A 21,478-nucleotide genomic window follows, 5' to 3' on the forward strand; every position below is an offset into this window, starting at 1 on the left:
ATAATGTACATTTAAATGATAGGAAAAATGCAACAAATGCACATAAGTAGAAACAATGACTTTATTGATACAAGTGCTCAAACAATTTCATTAAAAATGCGATTCCCTCCTTGCTAAATCCTGAGACATTAATAATCGTGATCAGCACCTCTGAAATATTTACAAATTTTGTTGGTGCTCGGCTGCCACAGAGGTGACCGAACAGCAACTAGGAGCAGCATCTGCAGTGTCGTCGTGTTACATAAGGCAACGGTGTTACAATCCACATGGGCGATGAATACCCAACGTGCTGAGAAGATAATCACCTCTATCAGTTATTAAACACATCACAAATGCAGATTACATTACACACCAGCCCATATTAAAGTATTTAAAATAAAACAAGTTGGACACGTCAGTCCCTTTCTACAGGTTAAATAATCTACAGCACCAACAGCCAAGAAGGTCAATGGTGCGTTGAAGAGCAACATAATGAAGACATCTGCTTATTGGCGGTAATGAGATAAGGTCGAAGTGGTGTTTCTTTGAAGGCCCCTTCACTCAAATCTGTGATTTTTGTGACTTGAAAGACAATGTCCAGGTTTCAAACAACCTGACGTGCTTACAAATAAATATATTGGAGACGAACCTCTCGACGAGCTCAAATGGACGATGGGGTGATGTTTATGCGTTGCTTGGAGATCCAGATGTGGAAGAAAAAAAAAAAAAAGACACAATCAGAGAAACCCATGAGCATTTAGAAACCCAGCGGGTGAGCGGCAACCGTTCCGCCCTTCTCCACCACGGCTGCGGAAATGGCCCGAAAGTTGCTGTAGAGTTGCCTGGACTGGTTCGAGCGCAACGCCTTGATGTCCCGTATGAGTCTCGCGTGGGCCTGCGGGACCCAAGGAGCGTCAGCAGAGCGCACGGGGAGCATTTGCAGTAGACAAATTTGACAATGTACATGTGTGTTTTGGGAGGAAATCTCACCTCGATACACCAGGTCTCGCACAGAACCTTCTCATGTTGGGCCGAGGGGTGGCCCCGACTCAGGGAGCGGGACGCCCTGCGGAGGACAAGGACCCCATCAGGCTACGCAGATATGTGCAATTGGTTAGCGGACACACAAAGAGGTAACTAATACCTGGAGAGGACAACAATCATGGTGTAGATGTCAATGGCACAGTCGGCAACTCTCATCAACACAAACTGCTCATCTGCAAAAATAAAAAATACAAATAAAAAATTCATTTTCTCCTTTTGTTGCAAACATGCTAAACAATTAAGTTCTTTCTGGCCTTTGCATGCTCACCAATAATCTTCTTGCCATGTTTAATAAGAAGCTCCTCGATAGCCACACCAAACTGTTCAATGGCTTTCACGGTCTATGGGGGCGAAAAAATGGTGATGAGGGACAAAAAAATAATCAATAAAAATGTGAATTCCGATAATCAAGATATGATTACACACCAGTTCACCGCTCTGAGCCAGCTCAGGGTGGACAGTTCCTTGAAGTGTCATGCCTGTGCTCATGCCTGCCTTCCTAAAACAAGACACCAAAGCCAGTTTCACTTTGACATGAACCGAGGAGCTCTCCAGTACATACAGCAGAGTACAGAGATGTTACCTCTTAGCTCTCTTGGTAAGTTCTTCAGCCAGGAGCCCAGCGTTGCCAAGTGGGTTCTTCAGGGCTTTTTGTAAGCTCTTCAACTGGTTGCCAGCATTCTGAGGAGAAGACCGAGTCAAAGAAGGCACGGGGCGCTCGCAAGAAACAAGACGACGTCAATGTTCACCTGGAAGCCGTTGAGGGCCACGAAAAGCCTGAGGATGTCATTGGTGCCCTCAAAGATCCGGAAAATTCTCAGATCCCTCATCACCCTCTCGATTCCTGCATCCTGTGAAAAACATTGCCCGTCCTAAGTCTGCACTCTTTTCCTTGACTTTCTCTCAGCTTCTCTGTCGCCACTGTCAGACGATGTGGAGCGATCGCTCACCTTCATGAAGCCCATGCCGCCCATAACTTGAATACACTCGTCAGTCACAGTCCACGCAGCTTCCTGTGAGCGGTTCAGAAAGACAAAGGCGCAATTCGACTCCCGCCACATAGCAATCTGCTGACTTGTAAAGTAAATGTTCTCACTGAGGCGAAGATCTTGCTGATGGCGGCCTCAATCTGGAACTCGGTTGCGCCGCTGTCCATGTTGCCGCTGATCATGTAGGCCAGAGACTATAGGAAGCACAGAAGATCTTGTCAACTTTGTTTTAAGGCGAGCTGTTGACCTGTGCTGAGCTTCTACCGACCTCGGTGACGTACTGCAGCATGGTCATGCGGGCCACCTTCTCCTGGATGGCCCCGTAGGTGTGGATCTTGCTGCCGAACTGGGTCCTGTTGGTCGCGTGGTCCACCTGACGAAAGGAGGAAACCGTGACTATTACGACACAGGGGTCGGTCTCCAAAAATCCGCTCCACTCAAGCGTTAAAATGCAGGCGCGGCGCTAGTGTCGAAGTGGGAAGTCACCGCTTTGGCGATGGCTCCTTTCATGGTGCCGGAGAGGGCGGCCGCCATGCCGAAGCGGCCGTTGTTGAGGATGTTCATGGCCACCTTGAAGCCGCCTCCCACCTCACCCAGCACGCAGTCGGCTGGCACGCGGACGTTATCGAAGTAAACTTCGGCCGTGTTGGAGGCTTTGATGCCCATCTTTTTCTCTGGTGGCCCGCTGGGATTTGGAAGAAAGGTTTGATGGGCAAAACGGAAACGTGTGAATCTTCGGTAACTGACATAAATAGGCAGATTTTGGTAGGGGGGAAAAAGGGGTTATTTATTCTCACTGTGTCACTCCCCCAAAGCTCTTCTCCACAACAAAAGCTGTGATCTTGTCCTTCATCTCTCCAGTCTTGGGATCCTTCATTGGTGTCTTGGCAAACACAGTGAAGATCTCAGCCAGACCACCATTACTGAAAGGCGGACACAAATGTCAAAAGTAATAAAATACTCTGGGAGTCAATAATTTTCTCTCTGGGAGAATGCATGTACAATTATTGTGAATATTTTGGGTGAAAATGTAATGTTTTGTGTGTGGTCTTGTACCTGGACTATTTATCAGAAGGTAGGTAAATACGTAAACCTTTTATAGTTATGGAATTACCCCTAGAGATGAGTTATCTCAGTTTAGAGAGAGAGTAAATACCTGCTTAAGGTCACACTGGCAGCATGTAAAAGGGCCATTGCAATGTCCGACAGGGCCAATAAACGAACAGACTTCCTCCCGCAAAACATCGCTATACGGAACTCACAAACTCATTCCATTTTGCTGCTACTTGAACATTCGAACATCTGCACACGAGCGCCTCACTGTCATTTACAATGCACATTTTCATGTTATTTAGTGTAACGCTTGTAGCATTTATTTTTCTATACTTTTTTTTTTTGTATTCTTATTCTTGAAACACAAACCTGGACCCACAGCCCAATTTGTTGTGTCTGCACTACACAAGAACAATAAAGGCTTTCGATTCTATTGCGAACAGTAACTATGTAAAGAAAAATGAGTCAAATTGACAAACGGTGGGTTATGAGATACAGATTCTTAAACCACATCACACTGACTGACTGAATGGATAATGTGATAATCCAGCCTCTCTCTTTTTCAGTGTTTGCTTGTTTCTTATTTGCTCTTGTATATTGTTTTGAAAAAAAAAGTGACATTTAAAAAAAAAAAAAATTTTTGTTTTGTTTTTGTTTTTTGTTTTTTTTTTAAATACACAGAATTGTGAGTATGCTTCTTTTGCGGTGGCACCTGATCCAGATTTTGCTTCCACTGAGAGTGAAGTACTGCCCGCAGGGCGACTGTACAGCGGTGGTTTTGATGGAGGCAGCGTCAGAACCGCTGGCTGGTTCAGTGAGGCAAAAGGCAGCAATGTGCTCACCTGGACAGAAGCACAAGTCGCTCGCGTCCTTCCTTCTTGACATGACATTTGCTTTATTAAGCACCGTCTGCATGAGCTTGATTACCCGATGCAAGTTGAGGCAGGTATTTCTCTTTTTGTGCCGGATTCCCAAAAAGCAGAATGCCCTTGAAGCCGATAGACTGGTGGGCACCGAGCGTGATGCCAACCCCGAGATCGTGAGTGCCGACGATCTCCACCAGTCGGGCATACTGAGGCGAGAAGGACGAAGTTATCGCTCGCTGTGTAAAACCCATCCACGCCGGTTCAATATCAAGCGGACACACCTGCGTGTTGGTGAGGCCCAGGCCACCCAGGTCGGCCGGCACCTGTAGGCCAAAGGCGCCCATCTCTTTCAGGCCCTCCATTGTATGGTCCTCAACTTTCTCCAGCGCATCATTCTTGGCCGGATCGTTCACCTCCTACAGACAGGAAAACTGTGAGTCACCAGGGGAATGGCGGAAAAAAATAATCAGCGAGCCAGAGCGGTCTCAATTTCACCTCAAAGAACCTGCCCACGGGTGGCACAAGCTCTCGGAGGAACTGCTCCTGCTCTTCATTCAAGACTAAACAAGAAAAATGACTCAGCAAGCTTGTTTGTAAATTTAAATAGCGCCTCAGTGAAATGTTTGGTTTACCGGAAGGGTATGGAAACACTTGCGATGTGGCAATCTGGCCCTTGAAAATGTTGACAGCAAAAGATTTGGACTCCTGCAGGATATTAAGCAGAACAAAGTCAACGGCTCCAGTCAAACACACAGTACCCATGCCTTCCAGGTAGGGTTGGGCATCCTTTGAATTTGACCAATTTCAGTCACGATCCCGGTTCATTTCTATTCCGATTCTTTTAGGGGGCTGGGTCAAAAAAGTTTGCATTGTTTAAATAATGGGTGTCCAAATTATGAACATCCATTTTCTTTGCAGCCCGCAGCATAAACTAAAATGAACATTTGACTCAGGGTTTTTTTTATAACCTGTATCAATATCAAACCTATGAAGTAAAAGGCAATGTCTGTGGAACTAACCCAATTGACTTAATATTTCAGCTAAAAGTTAAATACAGCATTGTTAAAATAGTTATTTGCGATTGTTTTATCACATCAAATGGTTTATACATGCATGTTTGAACTTGACTTCCTGTTTTAAGCCTGTAGGCTTTTATTTTGAAGGGTACGCACCGGAACTCAGCATTTTGGCACGAAAAGTAACTGCACGACACCAGTGAATTTTGAAAAGGAAAATAAAATTAGACGGCAAGAAAAGGAGTAATGAATGGAAACAAATACTATAAAACGTTGATTCCTTTACCTACGCACCGATGAGGCACAAGGTTATCGTTTGTGATACTGTGAGACAACGTTTATGTGAATTTTGTCCCAATTCATTGTGATGTAAAGTTTGGACTTTGGCCATTGGTCAAGTTTTAGCTCAAGCTTAAGCGTTTCCGCCTCCCCCCCCCCGTTATCAACTCTTACGTTGGTTTAAAGACTAAAATAAAAGCTAAAAACCATCAGTGCAAAAGTGCAACCCCCCGTTGAACTTTTTAGCTGCCTCAATATTGGCATCGACTTATTTTATTGAGTCACTCACCCAATTTGACTTGAATGAAGTTCTGCGCAGTGTAGGCTGAGGCTCGGAGCATCGTGAAAGCCTCCTTTGCACAATATAACCTTATTCCAAGTGTTGCACTGAGGCGACTGGGGATTTGCACAATATAATCTTGTTCCGAGTGTTGCACTGGGGTGACTGGTCATTTATTTTAACAAAATTAAGACACACTTTTGTTCGCCGCCGCCGTTGGACACAAGCACGTCCTTCTTCGTTGGTTTTTGCCACTTTCTTCTTCAGGGTCACCAGACTGTAGGCGTCGAAACCGGGAACCGAATGTTTTAAATTTAAACAATTCCGTAAGAACCGGAACTTTAGCCCCGGTTCCAATCGGTTCTCGATGCCCAACCCTACTCGAGGGGCGGTTCTGCATAAGAACGACATTTTAGGAAGCAACATACAGCTGCAGCAGTCTTCTTCTCCACCCCAGTGGCAGCGTCAGTGCCGACTGCCGCCGGCTTCTCCAACACCGCCTACAGTGACGCAGATATTCCAAAAAGCTTACTTCACCAAGAGAGCAACATTGGTCACATGATTACAAATATAAACGACTCCAGGGCTTGACAAACATTATTTTCTAAACTGTACTTTGGTGTTAAAGTAACCCAAATACCACATAGTGCTATGGATAAATAAAGAAAACAGTGACAGGCCCCAAAGAGGTGAAAGATGACCACATACACATTGCTAGGTATTCTATCAAGGTGAAGAAACGCTATTCCATTCTAGCACGAGAAACATGACGACTTCCTGTTTGGGTGCTGGAGAGGACAGCTGCAGTGTCACCTTAAATGTGGACCACGTGACCAGTCCACTTTCACCTACTTGGCCAGGAACGCGGTGACCGTGTTATATCGCTAGCAGAACCACAACATTGGACCAAAAGTGATGTAGAAAATGTCCGAGGAACACGACATTCATAAAATGGACACATTGAGAAGTGATATCAAGCTTTCTGTGTCGTACCTGTGTAGCTTGACTAGCATAGAGGCGCGTGTTGCTCACAGCCACCACAGCTGGGCGTTGAGCCCTGGATAAAATACGTCATTTTGTTAGCTAGCAACATGGAATGAATAGAAATTGTTGCTCGAGGCTCGGCTTGCAAACATGAATGCGACAAACCCAATCTGTCCGGGAGTGATGCGGAGAATGGCACCGCAAAGTGCAGAAGACTGGCCCACTTTACGAAGCAGCATTATTTTCCCGTCAACTAAAGAAAGTGAAGATTTCAAACGCTGGCTCAATAGACCAACAGAACACAGTTAAAGGCTTGGTAGCTAACCGTTAGCATCGCGGCCTAGTTTACCAGAGCGTTCCGTCTTAGTAGTTCTCTTTTTAGGAGACAATTACATTCAATTGGATAATAGAAAACATATTTAGATGTCATACCTGTATGTAATATATTACGCGTCCCTCCGTCCGAGCAGAAGCAAATCTGTCAGAAAGTGTCCCGTTTTCTATTCTCTCTTCCCCTTGACAGAGTTACCCGGATAATGACGGCATCATCGCTGTGAATCATGGGACATGTAGTTTTAGACGGTGTACGCGAAACTGCTCAAATGGCTTGCGCCACTTCATCAAACGAGTTGATCAGTCCGGTAGGTGGCGGTAATGCACCAAATAAATGCTTTGCCAACTAAACAAAAGAAGAAGTGGTCGCCAGTCAAACTTTACATTGTCACCAAAAATCATAGATTTATGGTTGACATGTAGTCATAGTTACTAAATCACGCCAATGTTGCACAAGGGTACTAAATACTAAATATAGATGTGAATGTAATTATGAGATATTTACTTCCTGTCGCTAGCCCCAGATGAAAGTCTACTGTACATTAAAATGAATAGAGACTCATTTGAGCAGAGGCTGTTTATTAAAAAACTTCATAAACTTTTTGTGTCACCTGTGACCTGTGCCGTTCTTCACACGAAAAATCCCTTGTGCCCAGTCACGCCACAAGTTACATAACGAGTAAGCAAACGCCACTCGTGGTCCCCATGTGGCGCTGATCAACATGTTAAATCAGAAACTCGGGTGAAATTTGTCATGTGAACCTGAAGTTGCCCAAACACACACGCCACACTTTCGCTTCTTGCTAACGTCCCTTAAGTTTCTTGTTGGACCTGTGAACCTTGAGAACAAGCTCAATAAATGAAGCGCAAACAAAATGCATTTAAATAAAAAAACATTTTGTTGGGGTTATCGTGCTAACATCAACGGCCAATGGCGGCCTGCTGGATAGTATGTGGATGCAAAATGTCTCAGGTCCGTCATAAAATCCTCAATAGCGCTGACAGTTGACTTACTTGACCCAATAATCCCGTTTACATAACTCTTTTACAGTCGCCACACTTGGCATTTCCTGTTTGTGCGCCTCTACGGCTCACCTCGTCCTCCACTCAAACGTCACCGTCCACTTGTCCGCATTTCGACAGGCTGCATGTCACGACGGCCCATGTCGCCATGTCCCTCACTCTCTGGCCCGTTTTTCACTTCATTAGTGGCAATCGCTAAAACGCTGCCCAGATCACTCCCATCAAGCAAGCGGCGCTGCAACGTACTCACGAGCGGAGATGATTCCAGACAACTGAACGTGGAGCGGAGACAATAGGATGTAACGCAGCGACCACTGGACACGGCGTGAAGCCAATTCGATGCAGCTCGGAGGCAATTGAACGCAGACCTCGTGAGGGGGTCTGTCTGTCTCGTGAGGTCTCCCACGTCAAACGTCCGCTCCGTCGATCGGCTTCGCACATGTGGTTTGATGACATGGCGTGTGATGGCATTCCAGTCCCGGATCCCGTGCTTCTTTGACAAAAGGTGGTCTGACCTCGAACGGCCTTTCTGTAGCTTCTATTTTGACCTTTAACCAAACCTACATCGCTATGGCAGTGTTTTTCAACTTTAATTTATTTGACATCGGAAAAATCTCACCACCAAATGTGTTTACTGTCAAACTAAACGTCAAACAAATGCAATTAAACATTGTGTAAAACCACATGGCTTTGTCTTAGGAAATTCATGCTAACAATCAATGCAAAATGCCATTGGCATGCTAACAGTTAGCATTGCTAGTTGCAGTTTTAGAAGCAATGGATATTTGAGCACTAACAGTGGCGCAACACAAGTGGATGTACGCAACACTTTATTTGTATACATTTCTGAAAATTTTTACAATATCAAACTATCACCTCTGCAAAATTCCTTGGAAATCACAATTTCCTATCACTGGTGAGCTTTTTTAGAATAGGCCAGGAGGCTACCCACGCGCTACCTGGTGCCCGCAGGTGGCACATTGGTGACCCCTGGTATAAACAGTCATACAGTACTGTATACAGGACAGTACAGCCCAATGTTGATTTTGTCTTCCTGTTATGACTAATACAGCAAACTGGAGGCCAGCGGGTAAGGAGATAAAGTGTGGGGTAAGATTCCAGGTGGACTTTGTGGAATCATTAAAGAGTTTATTTGTCTTTTATGACTTCTTGGATTTCAAGCCAACAAACACACACAAACTATAAACAGGGTGGAAAGTACATAGTGACGTAATGTGTGTGTGTGTGTGTGTGTGTGTGTGTGTGTGTGTGCATGCGTGGGAAGAACTTCATGTCCTCGTGTGTTGTTCAATGAATTTAATCAAATATATGTATTTTCAATGCACTACTTCCATTCGCATATCCTTTGGGGAGTTGGCCGGCCTGGGTGGGGGGTGACGGTGGTGGGTCATTATTGTTTCGCCAATTTTAACGCACGACACCCCAACACACGCAATCACGGTACAGGGATAACGGTTGCCAGTCGGGGACCTGGTAAACATAGTAATAGGGTGGGTGGTGGTTCACATTTCACATTTCTCTTGGTTAGACTCCTGGGGCCTGTACCCCCCCTCCGGTTGTTGGTCCGTGGAGGGGTGGGGCCCCGCCTTCCTCTCCCTTCTCTTGGCGCCCGCGCCCATCCTTGCTCACGACGGGCACTTAACTTGGGCTCGCTTTTTTTGGGTGGCTGCTGGCTCCTGCTCGGGGCCCCGTTGGTGGCTGGGGCCCCCATGTTGCGGGGGTGACGGGGGCGACGGCAGCGGTGGGGCTCGCTGGGTGGGGCTGGGGGTTGGTGCGGGGAGCTTCGATCAGGCTCGGGACCTCCCTGGGTCCTGGGGGGTCGGTGGCGTCCCCCTGGATGGGTCCCCTGCTGGATGAGCTCGCTGACCACCCCTCCTTTTGCGTGGTGTGTGTGTGGGGGGGGCGTGCTCACCCTTCCTCGATGTGCCGGCTCAGCAACCCCGTACACCGCTTGACTAACATGCATATGATATGGTGTTCATTCACTAATAGGTTCCATAAAAACACCAAAGACTTGAATGACTTGTGCTGGGATCACTAATAACAACCCAGGTTACACTAACATACTGCATCAACTCACAGGTTCTTACAGGTTTCGACACTAAAAAAGAAAGAATCCGGGAGCACTGCCTTGCTCATTTTCCCACATCCTGTCCAGCCCTTTTCTGTCCGCTCTTATCTTGTTCTCTTGGTTAGTTATTGCATGTCCTCACCGGGTGTCCCCCCCCCCCCCCCAATCTACAAATAACTGTGTTATTAAATGTTACTTGTGTTCAAATATCTAGACTGTCTCACTATTGTTCTGCTGTGGTTTTCAACCTTAGTCCCCTTGTCCACTCTGTCCCTTAAAACTTGTTTCTGTCCGGCTGCATTTTCAATAAACATCAGAAAAATTAATCTCTCTCTCTCGCTCTCTCTCTCTCTCTCTATATATATATATATAAATTATTATAAATAATTGTATGTTATTTTCGTTATATAATTATATAATATTAATCATATCTATATTTATTTATTTATGTATTTATTTTTTTAATGACACAAAAGATACAAAGTTATCCACGGACACAGATCTGATGACGATGATGGATTGAATCAGGATGTCCTAAAATATCATGAAAAAAAAAAAAGGTGGGAGGGTGGTGAAGGCGTTCCAGCTGAGCCAATGAGAATGCTCGTTGCGCATGCGTCATTCGGAACCGTCGCATCCATTATAAATCGCTCAAGTGCACGCCAGCGCGAGAGACGACGTCGAGCTGCCTCCACACAACACGCACAGCGTGGCCGAGCTGTTTTTGTTTTGTTTTGTACCCGCCTGCTGCGTCGTCATGTTTCCTCAAGGTAACCAGTGGTAAGTCAGCAACTTATTGAACAAACATATCCGTTTGAAAACCAAAAGATGTTTTTATTAGTACTCCGATGTCGCCTACGAGCACTTTTACTACTTAACGCACCTTTTAATACCATCAATGTCGCGTTGCAGTTGAAGAAACCACTAATACGAAACAAAAATGCATGTATAACTGCACATCATCTGGAGCAAGTTAACTATCAATACTTTATTGATGACAAAAAACATTTAAAAAATGTAAATTGTACTCACCAGACCTACTGATTAGTAAATGTAATAATGTGCAGAGCACGACAGACGTGTTTTGCGAGTCAAAGTTGGCTCTAATAAGTTTTGCTCTGAAAAAAAAATCTTATTGATTGAAGTAACGAATCTTATTGATGGCTTAAATAATTGCAGTGACAGTGGCCAAGAAGAAAGAAATCTGATTGGACAAAAAAAGCTACTCAACAACGACACGTACCGGAAGCAACGAAACCAATTTAAAAACACACACGCAAAATGAATGGAACAGACCTTCGGTAATAAATTCATATTATTTCATGAGAATAAATAATAGAAAACAAGTTGTAAATGTCGGTCAGTGTTTCTGATAGTGTGCAGTATTTCTCCTTAACGCGAGTATTAACAGATGAAGTGATGTAGAATTCATAACAAGGATGCTAATAAAGACATCCGAACAATGGTCGCTGCAGCTACACTTACGAAGACTGCAAGGCCACGGCCGATTGGCTGCTGGCTCAGACCGACGTGCGGCCCTCCGTCGGCATCGTGTGCGGCTCCGGCCTCGGCGGGCTGGCGGCCTTGCTGAAGGATCAGGTGGCCTTCAACTACAAGGACATTCCAAACTTCCTGCAGAGCACGGGTGAGTCCGGCCGGATAACGTCCGAGCGGAAGTTCGTCTGACTTGCCGTGGGGTCTCGCGCAGTGCACGGACACGCCGGACGGCTGGTTTTCGGAACGTTGAAGGGGCGATCGTGCGTGTGCATGCAGGGCCGATTCCACCTGTACGAGGGCTACCCCGTCCAGAAGGTTGGCCGGCGTATAGCTTTAAACCCGCGCCGGACGTCAATGCTCCGCAGACAAACCCGGGGGGCGCTGTTTGTTGTGTTCAGATCACACTGCCCGTGCGCATCTTCAAGCTGCTGGGCGTCGACACGGTGATACTTACCAACGCGGCGGGCGGTCTCAACCAGGACTTCAAGGTGGGAGACATCATGATCATGAAAGATCACCTCAACATTCCGGGCTTCGCTGGGAACAACCCCCTCGCCGGACTCAACGACGATAGGTAGGACACGGAACGCGCGCAAAGCGTGAAGCATCCGGAGCGGAGGTTAAGTGTGCCTCGCGCAACTCAGGTTTGGCGTGCGCTTCCCGTGCATGTCCGACGCGTACGACCGAGAGCTTCAGCAGCTGGCCACGGACGTGGGCCAAGAACTGGGCTTCGGAGACTTCCTGAGGGAGGGCGTCTACTGCGTGCTGGGCGGTCCGTCCTTCGAGACCATCGCAGAGTGCAGGATGCTGCACAAACTCGGCGCCGATGCCGTCGGTGAGTTGCGCTCCACGGAGGTGGGAGTAAGTCGCACGAGCGGCAAGTCGAGCCCTTCCGAGATGTCGAGCGAGTCGTTAGAGTCAAGCGTATCGGCGAGCGAGTCAAAAGTCCCGCTTTAGTCTGACTGGAGCGACGCCTCTCTTTCCCACGGCAGGCATGAGCACGGTCCACGAGGCGATCGTGGCTCGCCACTGCGGCATGCGCGTCTTCGCCCTGTCGCTGATCACCAACCGGGCGGTGATGGACTACGACAGCGAGGAGAAGGCCAACCACGAGGAGGTCCTCCAGACGGGCAAGCAGAGGGCGGAGCAGCTGGAGCGGCTCATCTTCACCATGGTGACCAGGATGGAGCACAACAACAGCGACGTCTGAGCCATCTTTCCTTCTCCCAAAGGTCAAACTTGCATTCCGGTCCGTTCATTCGGTTCCTCCTCCTCTTATTTTATTTGTAAGTTAACAGTTGATTAACATGTACACATGTGATTGAGTTCAACTTGTTTTTTTCTATTGTTAATAAAAGGTATTTATTACGACACACTCTGTGACCTTGATTGGCTTTTACAATGAGTGTAAACGGGATGTTCTTAAGAGTTACAAAAGTGTTTTTTGTTCCACCATAAAAAAAAAAAACATACACATGCACGTCATCATTGTCACGGTTCTATTCGGCGCTCAGAAAGATGGCGACCGGTTTGGCACAGGAAGCATAGCCGGAAGCCGAGTTTACGCCGCACGGCTGCAACTACTTTATGTTTGTCTAGGGCACGGGTGTCAAACTGGTGGCCCCGGGGGCCAGATACGAGGGGGCGTCATTTTATCTCCAAAATTGCAAATTGGCTTCACTTTTACAAATATTGAGATATTGCAAGCATTTGTTTTGTTACCAAGTCCCTTTTTAAAATAAAACGGATTCATACTGTAGTTGAACAAGTTCTGATTTCCAAAGTCATCATCCATCAATTTGTGTCTATGTAGTCATATGAGGCAATCCTATGGGTTTGCAGCCATAACGGCCCTGCGATGTGGCCCGCGACTAAAAAGAGGAGTTTGACACCCGTGGTCTCGGGCTTGGCTTGACGCACAATGACGCAAATGTACAAAAAGGTGAATATGGGCGCCCGACGCTGGTCCACACGAGATGGCGGTGAGGGTACAAAACGCTAAACTAAGTTCCGCCACGGCACAGGTGTCAAGATGCGCCCGCCGCACCACTTTATGTGGCCCACTGCATGAAATAGCGTGTCTACTTCGTGTTTCTTGCTCAATGGGTTGGTTCTTTTCTTTTGGTACCAAAATTGCACTTTTTCTTCACTCTTCATTTTTTTTTCTTCACCAAATCCCTTCTGAACTAAAATGGAACAGCAGTTTTACACTTAAATATTTACATACCATAATTTTGCATGACTTCTGATTTTAAAATGAATTTGTTGTTAACAATATACACTACTTAGGGAACAAATTGCGATATTGTACTTTTAAAGGGGAACATTTCAGGATGAACCTAAAATACATTCTAATCTTTAAATCCCTGTGAACTGAAACTTGACCAAACAATTCATCAACAGTACCTTGCCAACAGCAATTTGTGCCAAAAGTACTGAAATATTGACCAGTTGAAAATTCTAAAGTTTAAAAAAGGTCAAATAAAGTTCACCGTCAAAGGTTATAGTGCTTTTAAGGTTCATCCTGAATTTTCACCTGAACGCCGACTGTCCCTAACATTTGGTAACTAGTGTATGTAAGTACTGCGTAACTATCAATTGCAGGGGCATCAGTGTGCATATGCAGTATTGTGAAGAGGTGATGAAGAGGTGATTGCATGATTTTCACAGTCGTAACGGCCATAAAGGGAAAGCGTAACTGCGATGTGGCCCTTGACAAAAATGAAATTGACACCCGTGCTCCGTGGCAATTTACGATGTTCGCGACATGACAGCGAGACGCCGTGCGGTGATGAGGTCACGGCATCTGTAGGCACCAGATAAGCCGCTCGCTGGCGTCTAGGCGAACATGGTGAGGGAGAGCCACTGCAGGAAACAGGAAGCGGCGACACATGAGCAACAGGAAGTGAGCGAGCGGTTAGCACATTTCCTGTTACCTGGGAGAAGTTGAGTGTGATGACGCCGTCTGCGTCCGTGTCCATGATCTTGAATGTTTCTGTCGAAGCAACGAGGGCAGCGAGGTCAGAGCGAGGCGGGGGGGGGGGGGGGGGGGAGTCAGGGAGTCAGGGACAACACTCACTGAACATGGACTCCAGGCGGACGAGACAAGTGACGAAGTTGTCGAAGTCGACGGCCATGTCTTCCTCGGTGTATCGCAGGATGATGAGCTGGAACAGGTGATTGGTCAGCTTGAAGCCTGCCGCGAGTAGGCAAAAGTTAGCGCGCGTGTGACGACTGAGCGAGCGCGCACTCGGACACGCGTCGCACCTGCGGACTCCAGTGCCATCCTCATCTCGTAGGAGCTCATGGTTCCCGACTTGTCCAGGTCGTAGTTCCTGAATACGGTCTGCCCACGAGCAAGGAGAGTGCATTTGATTCCACAGTGAGCCATGTGTGCGTGCGTGTGAGAAAGTTTACCAGGTAGCGTTTAATCTTCTCCCACAGCACGTGGAACTCGACCAAGCCCAGCTTCCCACTGCCGTCGGACTGCGACGACGTTGAGGAAAGCACAAGTTGGGGACTCGACTCGACCTCAAAACCCGAAAGGAGACGGGAGCGTCCCTGAGCAAAGATGGCGGCAAGGATACGTCCATGAGATTGATCATGCTGCGACACGCCTCTTTGGTGAAGCCGTCCGTCTTGAGGTCTTTGTCTGTTCCCACGGAAACCATGTTCATGTCCATGCGCGTGAGCTGAAGGAGCGCCGATAATGTACTTACGCTTGCTGATGATGCGGTTCAGGATGGTCTGCAGCTCGTTGATGCTGATCTCCATGTCCTCCACGGCGCAGGCACACACGAGACAACAGTAACGGCTTTGTCACGTCAAAGGTCAGACAGGGAACAGAAGGAAGGAGGGGGATATGGGCTTACCGCACCGGCAAGCTGTCGGAAGAGACTCTTGAAGCCGGCGTCAATCTGACTCTCGTCCAAATAGTTCTGCAAGGACAAGAAAAGCCTTGACGCTGAGATGGCAGCGCGACGAGGACGTTCTCCCAGTTGCCGCTGCGCTCTCCTCACCTCGCTCGGAAGCTCCGCCGCCACGTCGTCATCCAGCTCCCTGACACGCAAAGACTTCACGTTAGCGAGCGGCCACGTTCGCGAGGGGGCGACAAAGCGTTACTCACTCGGAGTCGGCAGGCTTCTCGGAGAAAACCCGCAGGACGAAGTCGGCCTCCTTGTGGGGCTCAAAGGTGGACGGCACGATGACGTACTCGCCGGCCGGCAGACGCAGACGCGAGCTGACCTCCCTCAGGTTGATGAAGAGCTCGGAGCGAGCGCTCGAAGCGTGCGACAGGAAGAAGTTCTGCTTCAAGTGGACCCGCGTCTGCCCTTTAGCCTGAGAGGGAGGTCGGTTAGCGCCACCATTCTGCTTTGATGCAAAGAACCCGATTGGAAAGCGCATACCTCGTTGGGAACCTGCAAATAGAGGAATCGATGAGATGACAGAGCAGGAATTACGCACGGGAGCTTTGCGGGCGAACACCGACCTCGTAGACGGCGAAGCCGATGGTCTCCATGTCTTTGCCTTCCCGCCGCTTCTTCCTGCGGTCCTTCTGCATGAGCGCCACCAGGAAGCTGCAATCCGACATGCCGGGCGCGTCGGGGTTCTGCAGCAGCAACTTGAACTGCGGATTCAGCCAAAAGGTCGCTGGACAGGAGAGGTCAAAAGTCAGCGTCGCTTTTTAAAGCCCCACACTCCCGAGCCTTTCCCTACCCGGATAGTTCCGGCAGCCTCCGGCCGTGCTGCCCCGTCTCCACTCGCCGGGATACAGCGACGAGCTCCACGTCTTCATCTGGCTGTTCTGGAGGGCGTCGGCTGTCAGGTTGCAGATTTCCAGACGGCTGAACTCACGCAGGAAGTCGCTGAAGGACAACCTGCGGCGGGGGCGGGGCCGTGGGCCATGAGAAACGAGCGCATTTCACGGAGGCAAACGGAAGCGGACTCACCAGAATTCGCCGTCCTCGCTGCGGTTTTGTAGCCGAGCGCGGACGCCACGGTCCACGCCGTCCCATTCTCGAGAACTGTACGGGAAAAGATTCAGGCGAATGGAATCCACCAGCAGGGAAAACCTCGGAAGGTCTGCTTCCATAATCCTATAACGTAACTGCCCCATTCCCAGACTCTCAGTTGAGCCTGAGGCTTCACACGTTTACATGAGGCATCACGTTTTCCAACACGAGAGGTGTGTGTGTCTCACTTGTCGCTCCAAGCGCCGGTCCACTCTACCTCCCCCCACGGGTTCCTGATGCGGACCAGCTTGGTCAGGTTTCCACGGAAGACCACCTAAGGGACACGGTGGAACGCGGTCAGATCGGACAGAGAGACACACACACACCGCCACCGTGACGCTCTCTCACCTCATCCAAGCCCGTGACGGAGTAGGCGTGGCCCTTGACCAGCTTCTTGAAGGTGACCGCCTCCATGTCTCTGGAGCTGGTGATCTGACGTCAAAAACAACAGAGGTGGGAGGAGGTCACATATGTGCAAGTCAGAAGTCTAAACCTTCGAGTCTCTGGCAAGTACCAAGTTACTGTGGCAAAAAACAAGCAAGGCAAGTTATTACTCGGGTTAAGCATGTCACAAGTCAAACGTAAGTCTCAAGTCTGAAGTCCAAGCAAGTATCGAGTTACAGTGGCAAAAAGGAAGTAAGGTAGTAAACTGGAGCCCCCGGTAAATTTCAAGCAAGTCAAGCCATTACAGTGAACCCCCGCTATTCGTACAAATTAACTGACACCCTCAAAAAGGTTGGTAATTGCCTATAGATGCCACAAAGCATTACTTACGTTGAACTAAAACTCCTCAAATCACTTCAACATAATGCCTTGGCATCAAGTTGTCACGAAAAGCAGTACTGTTATTACAGTATAACAGATTGAATCTTAACTGTTGACATTTCAATATTTAACAGCATTAAATATACTGTTGACTATAAACACGCTTTAAAACAGAAAAATACATACACTGGTTTAGTGCTGAGCTACATCGTAAACCTATCGAAAATGTCGCAAATGTACATTAGTGTTTGTCCAAATGAATGAACGAGAAGTTGATGAAGTCAAGTCAATTTAGATTACATTAGATTACAGGCAGATCTGCCACATCCAATATGGCAACCACACTGACGTACCGCAGCGCGAGGCCAACCTGCGGAGGGCAGCGTCCACAAATACGCGTCGACGTTCTTACTCACGTCAATGGAGCAGCCGAGCAGCGAGCCTCTCTCGATGGCGCGGCCCATGACGCTGAAGAGGTCGGAGGGCGGCTTGCTCAACTCGAACATTTCCGTCACGCCGCCCGTGAAGTCCTCGAAGCCTTCGGACGTGCTGCCCCCCGACAGCGCCTCGTAGCAGCCGTTCAACCTGAGGCGGGCGGAGTCCACGCGTGACTTTGGCGGAACCGGACGGCGACTCGGCGCTCCCCTTACTTGGCGTAGGCCTTCTCAATCAGCGCGCTCCAGAACTCGCCGCCCTCCACAGAGTGGACGAAGAGCAGCTTGCCGTCCTTCACGGGCAGACGGTCGTCGATCACCACCTCCACCCACTCGCCGAACTGCCAGAACTGTGAACGCAGGATGGTGGGTGAGGCTCGTCACCATGGCAACGCAAGATAAACAACATCCTCTGTCCTGCCTTCGCCCCCTGTTGGTCTGCTTCTTCATCTTTCCTTTTAGGCTTGACCCTATTCTACAGCTTCGGTGATGCCACTCGAAGGCGCCAAAGCGCTACTTTAATATTAGACAGGGTTTTGGCCTGAGCACAAAAAATAACAATGAACAAATCTGTGAATATTAAAAGCTCTGTTCTGACCGGTGTAAATCGGTCATCCCTGCATCAGTCACTTGACTTGCGAATCACTCGGCGCGCGGCACTTCTAGCCACCGATGATGGATAATGATTGAAATACTTGCACTTAATCAAGTGCTGCTAAACTAATAGTTAGCTTGAAAATATAAATAATTCCTATGGCATTTAGGGGTGTACCCCTAAATGCCATAGGAATTATTTATATTATGTATTTATTTATTGTCTTTAGTTATGTTTAAATGACGTTGGTGTCTTTGGGGAAAGTCTTCCAATGTCGGGGGTCCAGACGCCTGTTTTAGCCCACAAGAATCACCTGGAAGTGGAAGATGCCCGCGTATCCCTGCTCAAAGCTCTGTCCGTGCGGGACCACACGGTGCAGGAGGGTGTCGTTCAAGGTCAGCGAGGCGATGGCGGCCAGCAGCCAGCAGTCCCCTGCGCACGCACGCGCACACGCACACGATGTCACAAGGCTGGGCTCCGTACGGAAAAGCCTTTGAGCATTTACTCGACGTGACATCCGGATCAAGATCCGTGTACTTGTCCTCACGAGTAAGAACATTCAGCACACTCGGAGAACGACTGTGTTATACTAATACGTTTTTTTCTTTCTTCTTCCATTACTAGTGCCACTTTTGGCCTACGAGCACAACTAAGGATATAAATTAAATGCTCCAATGCCTTTCTGGAGAGTCGTTTGAGCATTTATTCGATATCCTTCACATTCAGCTTCAGCTTCATGTACTAGTACCGTACACTATGTCCTCAATTCAGCGCACTAGTAGAACAACTAGGGCACATGAGTTGAATGTCTATGTCTTACTAGTATCGACCTAGTAGTACAACCTTACATCAAGGATATTGAATAAATATTCAAACGACTTTCCATATGCTACTAGTATGCAATTTATACACACCACTAGTCGAGGTAACTAGCAGGGCATTTCTGCACACGAGTAGGAAAACATTGGCATTCTAGTACAACAACTAGTGAGGCGCAGCGCAACTCTGCACTAGTTGACAACTGTGTGCTACTAGTACTACTAGAGACATTATAAAACTCTTCATATGTAGTCTTTCACAGGCAGTTCTTGTAGCGCAGACATTTTGCCTTACTAGTTGACATGCAGTTGCCAACGTTATCCTACCTGCGTGCACGAATGTCATGTAGTAGTGGAAAGCACTAGTGGAAAAAAAAAGTTACCAGTAAGACACAGTCGTTCTAATAAATGCTAAAGCGCCATTCTACAGACCGTGAGGGGAGAGGGCTGTACTTTTCCGCCCCCTAGCGGTGTGGAATGCACACTGTGGATGTCTTCCATGTTTGTGCGCCTGAATTGTCAATGTGACATTCCGCGCTCACCCAGAGCTCCCTGGCAGATGTCAGTACGGGTCGCTCCGTCCACGATGAAAGCAGGACGCTTGCACAACTCCTGCAGACACGCGCACACACACACACACACACACACACACACGCACGCTTTTTGTACATGGACACACACTCCATGTCGATCGGTGTTTCCCAACCTTGAGTAAGTCTCGGCACATAGTTCACATGAGAAAAAGCTCCCGGCACAACACTGAGAAAAATGTCAAAAAGGTGCATTCATGTTCATGGAAGTCACTATATGTTGCTGACATAGATGCTGTAGATGAACAAAGTTACTTTATTTGCAGGGATTCGATCATTTTTGAACCAAATAAGTGAAAGTGGATCAATTCCTGTGGCAGACTGGTTGGGAATCCCTGATATGAAATAGCACAAGGTAGCTGAGCTAAAGGGTCTCTCGTGTCAGTGATCACCGGTTTGTCAACGCAAAGATCATGACAGGTTTGTAAAGACAAAGAAAACAGGTTCGGGGATATGAAGATTAGATAACCGATTGTTGTCGTGCAACTGGACAAATGTAGGCGTGTCCCGACTCACAAATTCTCACCTGCTGGATCAGCAAGTATCTGAGCATAACGTTACAGTGGTTTACAACAATAACAAATATAGCTTTTACGTTTACGTTTCGCCGCGTCTCACCGTGGGCCTCGTCCAGCGCACGCCGTACGTCTTGGACGAACTCGCTCCGAGCTCCTTGAAGCCCAGCGAGGACGGGGCGCAGGGGAACAGGCTGTCCTCAAAGAGCTTCCCGCTCTGGAGGCATCGCGCCCGCAAGCTCTCGTAGTCCTGACCCAGGAACTTGATGGCGTTGTCGTTCTGGCCCAGACCCTCCTGCCGGTCCCTGTGACTACGCAGCTGCGCCGCCACGCCCGTGGCACATATGAGCTCCACCATCTTGCGCACGTCCGCGTGTGTCGAGAAGTGTGTCAGGTTCGAACGTCTCTCGTGAACGGGTCACAGTCCGCCTGTCGGGATCGATGGAATGTTACGCCGCCCCTGGAAGTAAACAAGAGAAGACGATGTAGAAAAGACCTGCCCCGGTCAGGGATTTGTCACTATGGGGCCCAGAAGCAAATTTCCTTTCGACCACGTCCCAGGCTCCCGAGCTCCTGCGCCGAACGGCACCCGAGCTTATCGCAGCCGACGCGTGACGAGGGCTTCCTGGTTAATCACACACACACAAACTGATTGCTATATTTCGTGTTACATTACACTCATCACGTTTCAATACACAGAAAGCATGTCAACACACACAGTTACAGGGCTAAAAGGTCAGGGGTCAACTCTGACTTTTGGTGGTGGGCGTGGCCCTGTATCCGCTGCCAACGGTCCCAGGACAAGCAAAAGCAGCTGCACCCTGCCAGGGTCACGTGACGGCGTTCCTCACCCCACCCACCCACCCAAACTCACATCACATTTGTCCCGTTGGAAAGAAGAAAAAAAAAAAAGTTCTGGGGAGGCTGCGGAAGTGTTGGACGTCAAGGAAAGCTTTGCAAGTGAAAGAGTGCGGAATTGGAACGCGTTACCTGCGCGCGTGCACGTTTCCTCTCGTTCTGAAGACAAAAACGTCGAGGAGCACACGGCCTTCAAGCTTGTTTTCCTTTCTGTTTTGCCTTCTTCCTCCTCCCTTTCGTGCCTTTTTTTCTTTTTGCCTTCTTCTCCCCCCTCTTCCGTCCCCCTTCTGCTTTCTGCCTCTGCCGTGCTCGTTCGGGTCGATGGTGTGCGCATGCGCGAGAGGGAGGGCGTGGATGGTTGTTTTTTTTGTTTTTTGAGTTCGAGCTCACTGCTCAAACCACTTCAACATTTAGCTGACACGCACACACACACACAGGTATACGTTCTTACATAAT

General features: G+C 48.2%; 3 protein-coding genes across 6 annotated transcripts; 1 reads left to right on the plus strand and 2 right to left on the minus strand.

Moving 5' to 3' along the window:
- Positions 1-47: 47 nt before the first annotated feature.
- On the minus strand, positions 48-7,029 carry acadvl (acyl-CoA dehydrogenase very long chain). Its single transcript, XM_061668748.1, has 21 exons — positions 6,923-7,029; positions 6,656-6,743; positions 6,500-6,563; positions 5,935-6,006; positions 4,564-4,636; positions 4,427-4,491; positions 4,213-4,347; positions 3,993-4,137; positions 3,778-3,907; positions 2,810-2,935; positions 2,499-2,697; positions 2,281-2,385; positions 2,120-2,206; positions 1,974-2,036; positions 1,773-1,874; positions 1,607-1,704; positions 1,450-1,522; positions 1,292-1,364; positions 1,124-1,196; positions 970-1,045; positions 48-874 (listed from the first exon to the last, which is right to left on the minus strand). Exons 2-21 carry the CDS (start codon positions 6,727-6,729, stop codon positions 737-739), a joined length of 1,971 nt encoding a protein of 656 aa, XP_061524732.1. The 5' UTR covers positions 6,730-6,743; positions 6,923-7,029; the 3' UTR covers positions 48-736.
- A 3,590-nt stretch (positions 7,030-10,619) lies between these two features.
- On the plus strand, positions 10,620-12,808 carry pnp5a (purine nucleoside phosphorylase 5a). 2 transcript variants are annotated; one of them, XM_061668776.1, is made up of 7 exons: positions 10,627-10,718; positions 11,118-11,239; positions 11,414-11,583; positions 11,647-11,750; positions 11,834-12,009; positions 12,080-12,270; positions 12,428-12,808. In XM_061668776.1, exons 2-7 carry the CDS (start codon positions 11,220-11,222, stop codon positions 12,643-12,645), a joined length of 879 nt encoding a protein of 292 aa, XP_061524760.1. In that variant the 5' UTR covers positions 10,627-10,718; positions 11,118-11,219; the 3' UTR covers positions 12,646-12,808. The 2 variants fall into 2 exon arrangements, with proteins under 2 accessions (XP_061524759.1, XP_061524760.1); XM_061668775.1 differs by lacking the exon at positions 11,118-11,239 and having other exon boundaries at positions 10,620-10,718.
- Positions 12,710-21,345, minus strand: capn1 (calpain 1). 3 transcript variants are annotated; one of them, XM_061668743.1, is made up of 22 exons: positions 21,155-21,345; positions 20,268-20,624; positions 19,602-19,671; positions 18,555-18,673; positions 17,863-17,996; positions 17,629-17,797; positions 16,796-16,879; positions 16,636-16,721; positions 16,385-16,459; positions 16,152-16,312; positions 15,925-16,085; positions 15,842-15,853; positions 15,562-15,773; positions 15,455-15,494; positions 15,308-15,373; positions 15,155-15,212; positions 15,023-15,087; positions 14,853-14,921; positions 14,703-14,781; positions 14,515-14,631; positions 14,372-14,430; positions 12,710-14,300 (listed from the first exon to the last, which is right to left on the minus strand). In XM_061668743.1, the coding sequence occupies exons 2-22, from the start codon at positions 20,520-20,522 to the stop codon at positions 14,274-14,276; spliced, it is 2,118 nt and encodes a 705-aa protein (XP_061524727.1). In that variant the 5' UTR covers positions 20,523-20,624; positions 21,155-21,345; the 3' UTR covers positions 12,710-14,273. The 3 variants fall into 3 exon arrangements, with proteins under 3 accessions (XP_061524727.1, XP_061524729.1, XP_061524728.1); XM_061668744.1 differs by lacking the exons at positions 12,710-14,300; positions 14,372-14,430; positions 14,515-14,631 and having other exon boundaries at positions 15,313-15,373; XM_061668745.1 differs by lacking the exons at positions 15,842-15,853; positions 15,925-16,085; positions 16,152-16,312; ... (7 more) ...; positions 20,268-20,624; positions 21,155-21,345 and having other exon boundaries at positions 12,716-14,300; positions 15,313-15,373; positions 15,562-15,646.
- Positions 21,346-21,478: the final 133 nt, after the last annotated feature.

The sequence above is a fragment of the Phycodurus eques genome, chromosome 23 (genome assembly GCF_024500275.1).
Source record: "Phycodurus eques isolate BA_2022a chromosome 23, UOR_Pequ_1.1, whole genome shotgun sequence".
In the NCBI taxonomy this organism is placed as follows: Eukaryota; Metazoa; Chordata; class Actinopteri; order Syngnathiformes; family Syngnathidae; genus Phycodurus; species Phycodurus eques.

What these genes read in the sequence shown, in the direction of transcription:
- pnp5a (XM_061668775.1), top strand. Translation starts at nt 10,696, where the DNA reads ATGTTTCCTCAAGGTAACCAGTG. An exon ending in AAACTTCCTGCAGAGCACGG is followed by an intron (nt 11,584 to 11,646) that starts GTGAGTCCGGCC and finishes GGTCTCGCGCAG; the next exon opens with TGCACGGACACGCCGGACGG. An exon ending in ACTCGGCGCCGATGCCGTCG is followed by an intron (nt 12,271 to 12,427) that starts GTGAGTTGCGCT and finishes TTCCCACGGCAG; the next exon opens with GCATGAGCACGGTCCACGAG.
- acadvl (XM_061668748.1), bottom strand. Translation starts at nt 6,729, where the DNA reads ATGCTGCTTCGTAAAGTGGGCCAGTCTTCTGCACTTTGCGGTGCCATT. An exon ending in TGCTGCAGTACGTCACCGAG is followed by an intron (nt 2,207 to 2,280) that starts GTCGGTAGAAGC and finishes TGCTTCCTATAG; the next exon opens with TCTCTGGCCTACATGATCAG. An exon ending in TCAGCAAGATCTTCGCCTCA is followed by an intron (nt 2,037 to 2,119) that starts GTGAGAACATTT and finishes AACCGCTCACAG; the next exon opens with GAAGCTGCGTGGACTGTGAC.
- capn1 (XM_061668743.1), bottom strand. Translation starts at nt 20,522, where the DNA reads ATGGTGGAGCTCATATGTGCCACGGGCGTGGCGGCGCAGCTGCGTAGT. An exon ending in AGAAGATTAAACGCTACCTG is followed by an intron (nt 14,782 to 14,852) that starts GTAAACTTTCTC and finishes GCTCGTGGGCAG; the next exon opens with ACCGTATTCAGGAACTACGA. An exon ending in GATGGCACTGGAGTCCGCAG is followed by an intron (nt 14,632 to 14,702) that starts GTGCGACGCGTG and finishes TACTCGCGGCAG; the next exon opens with GCTTCAAGCTGACCAATCAC.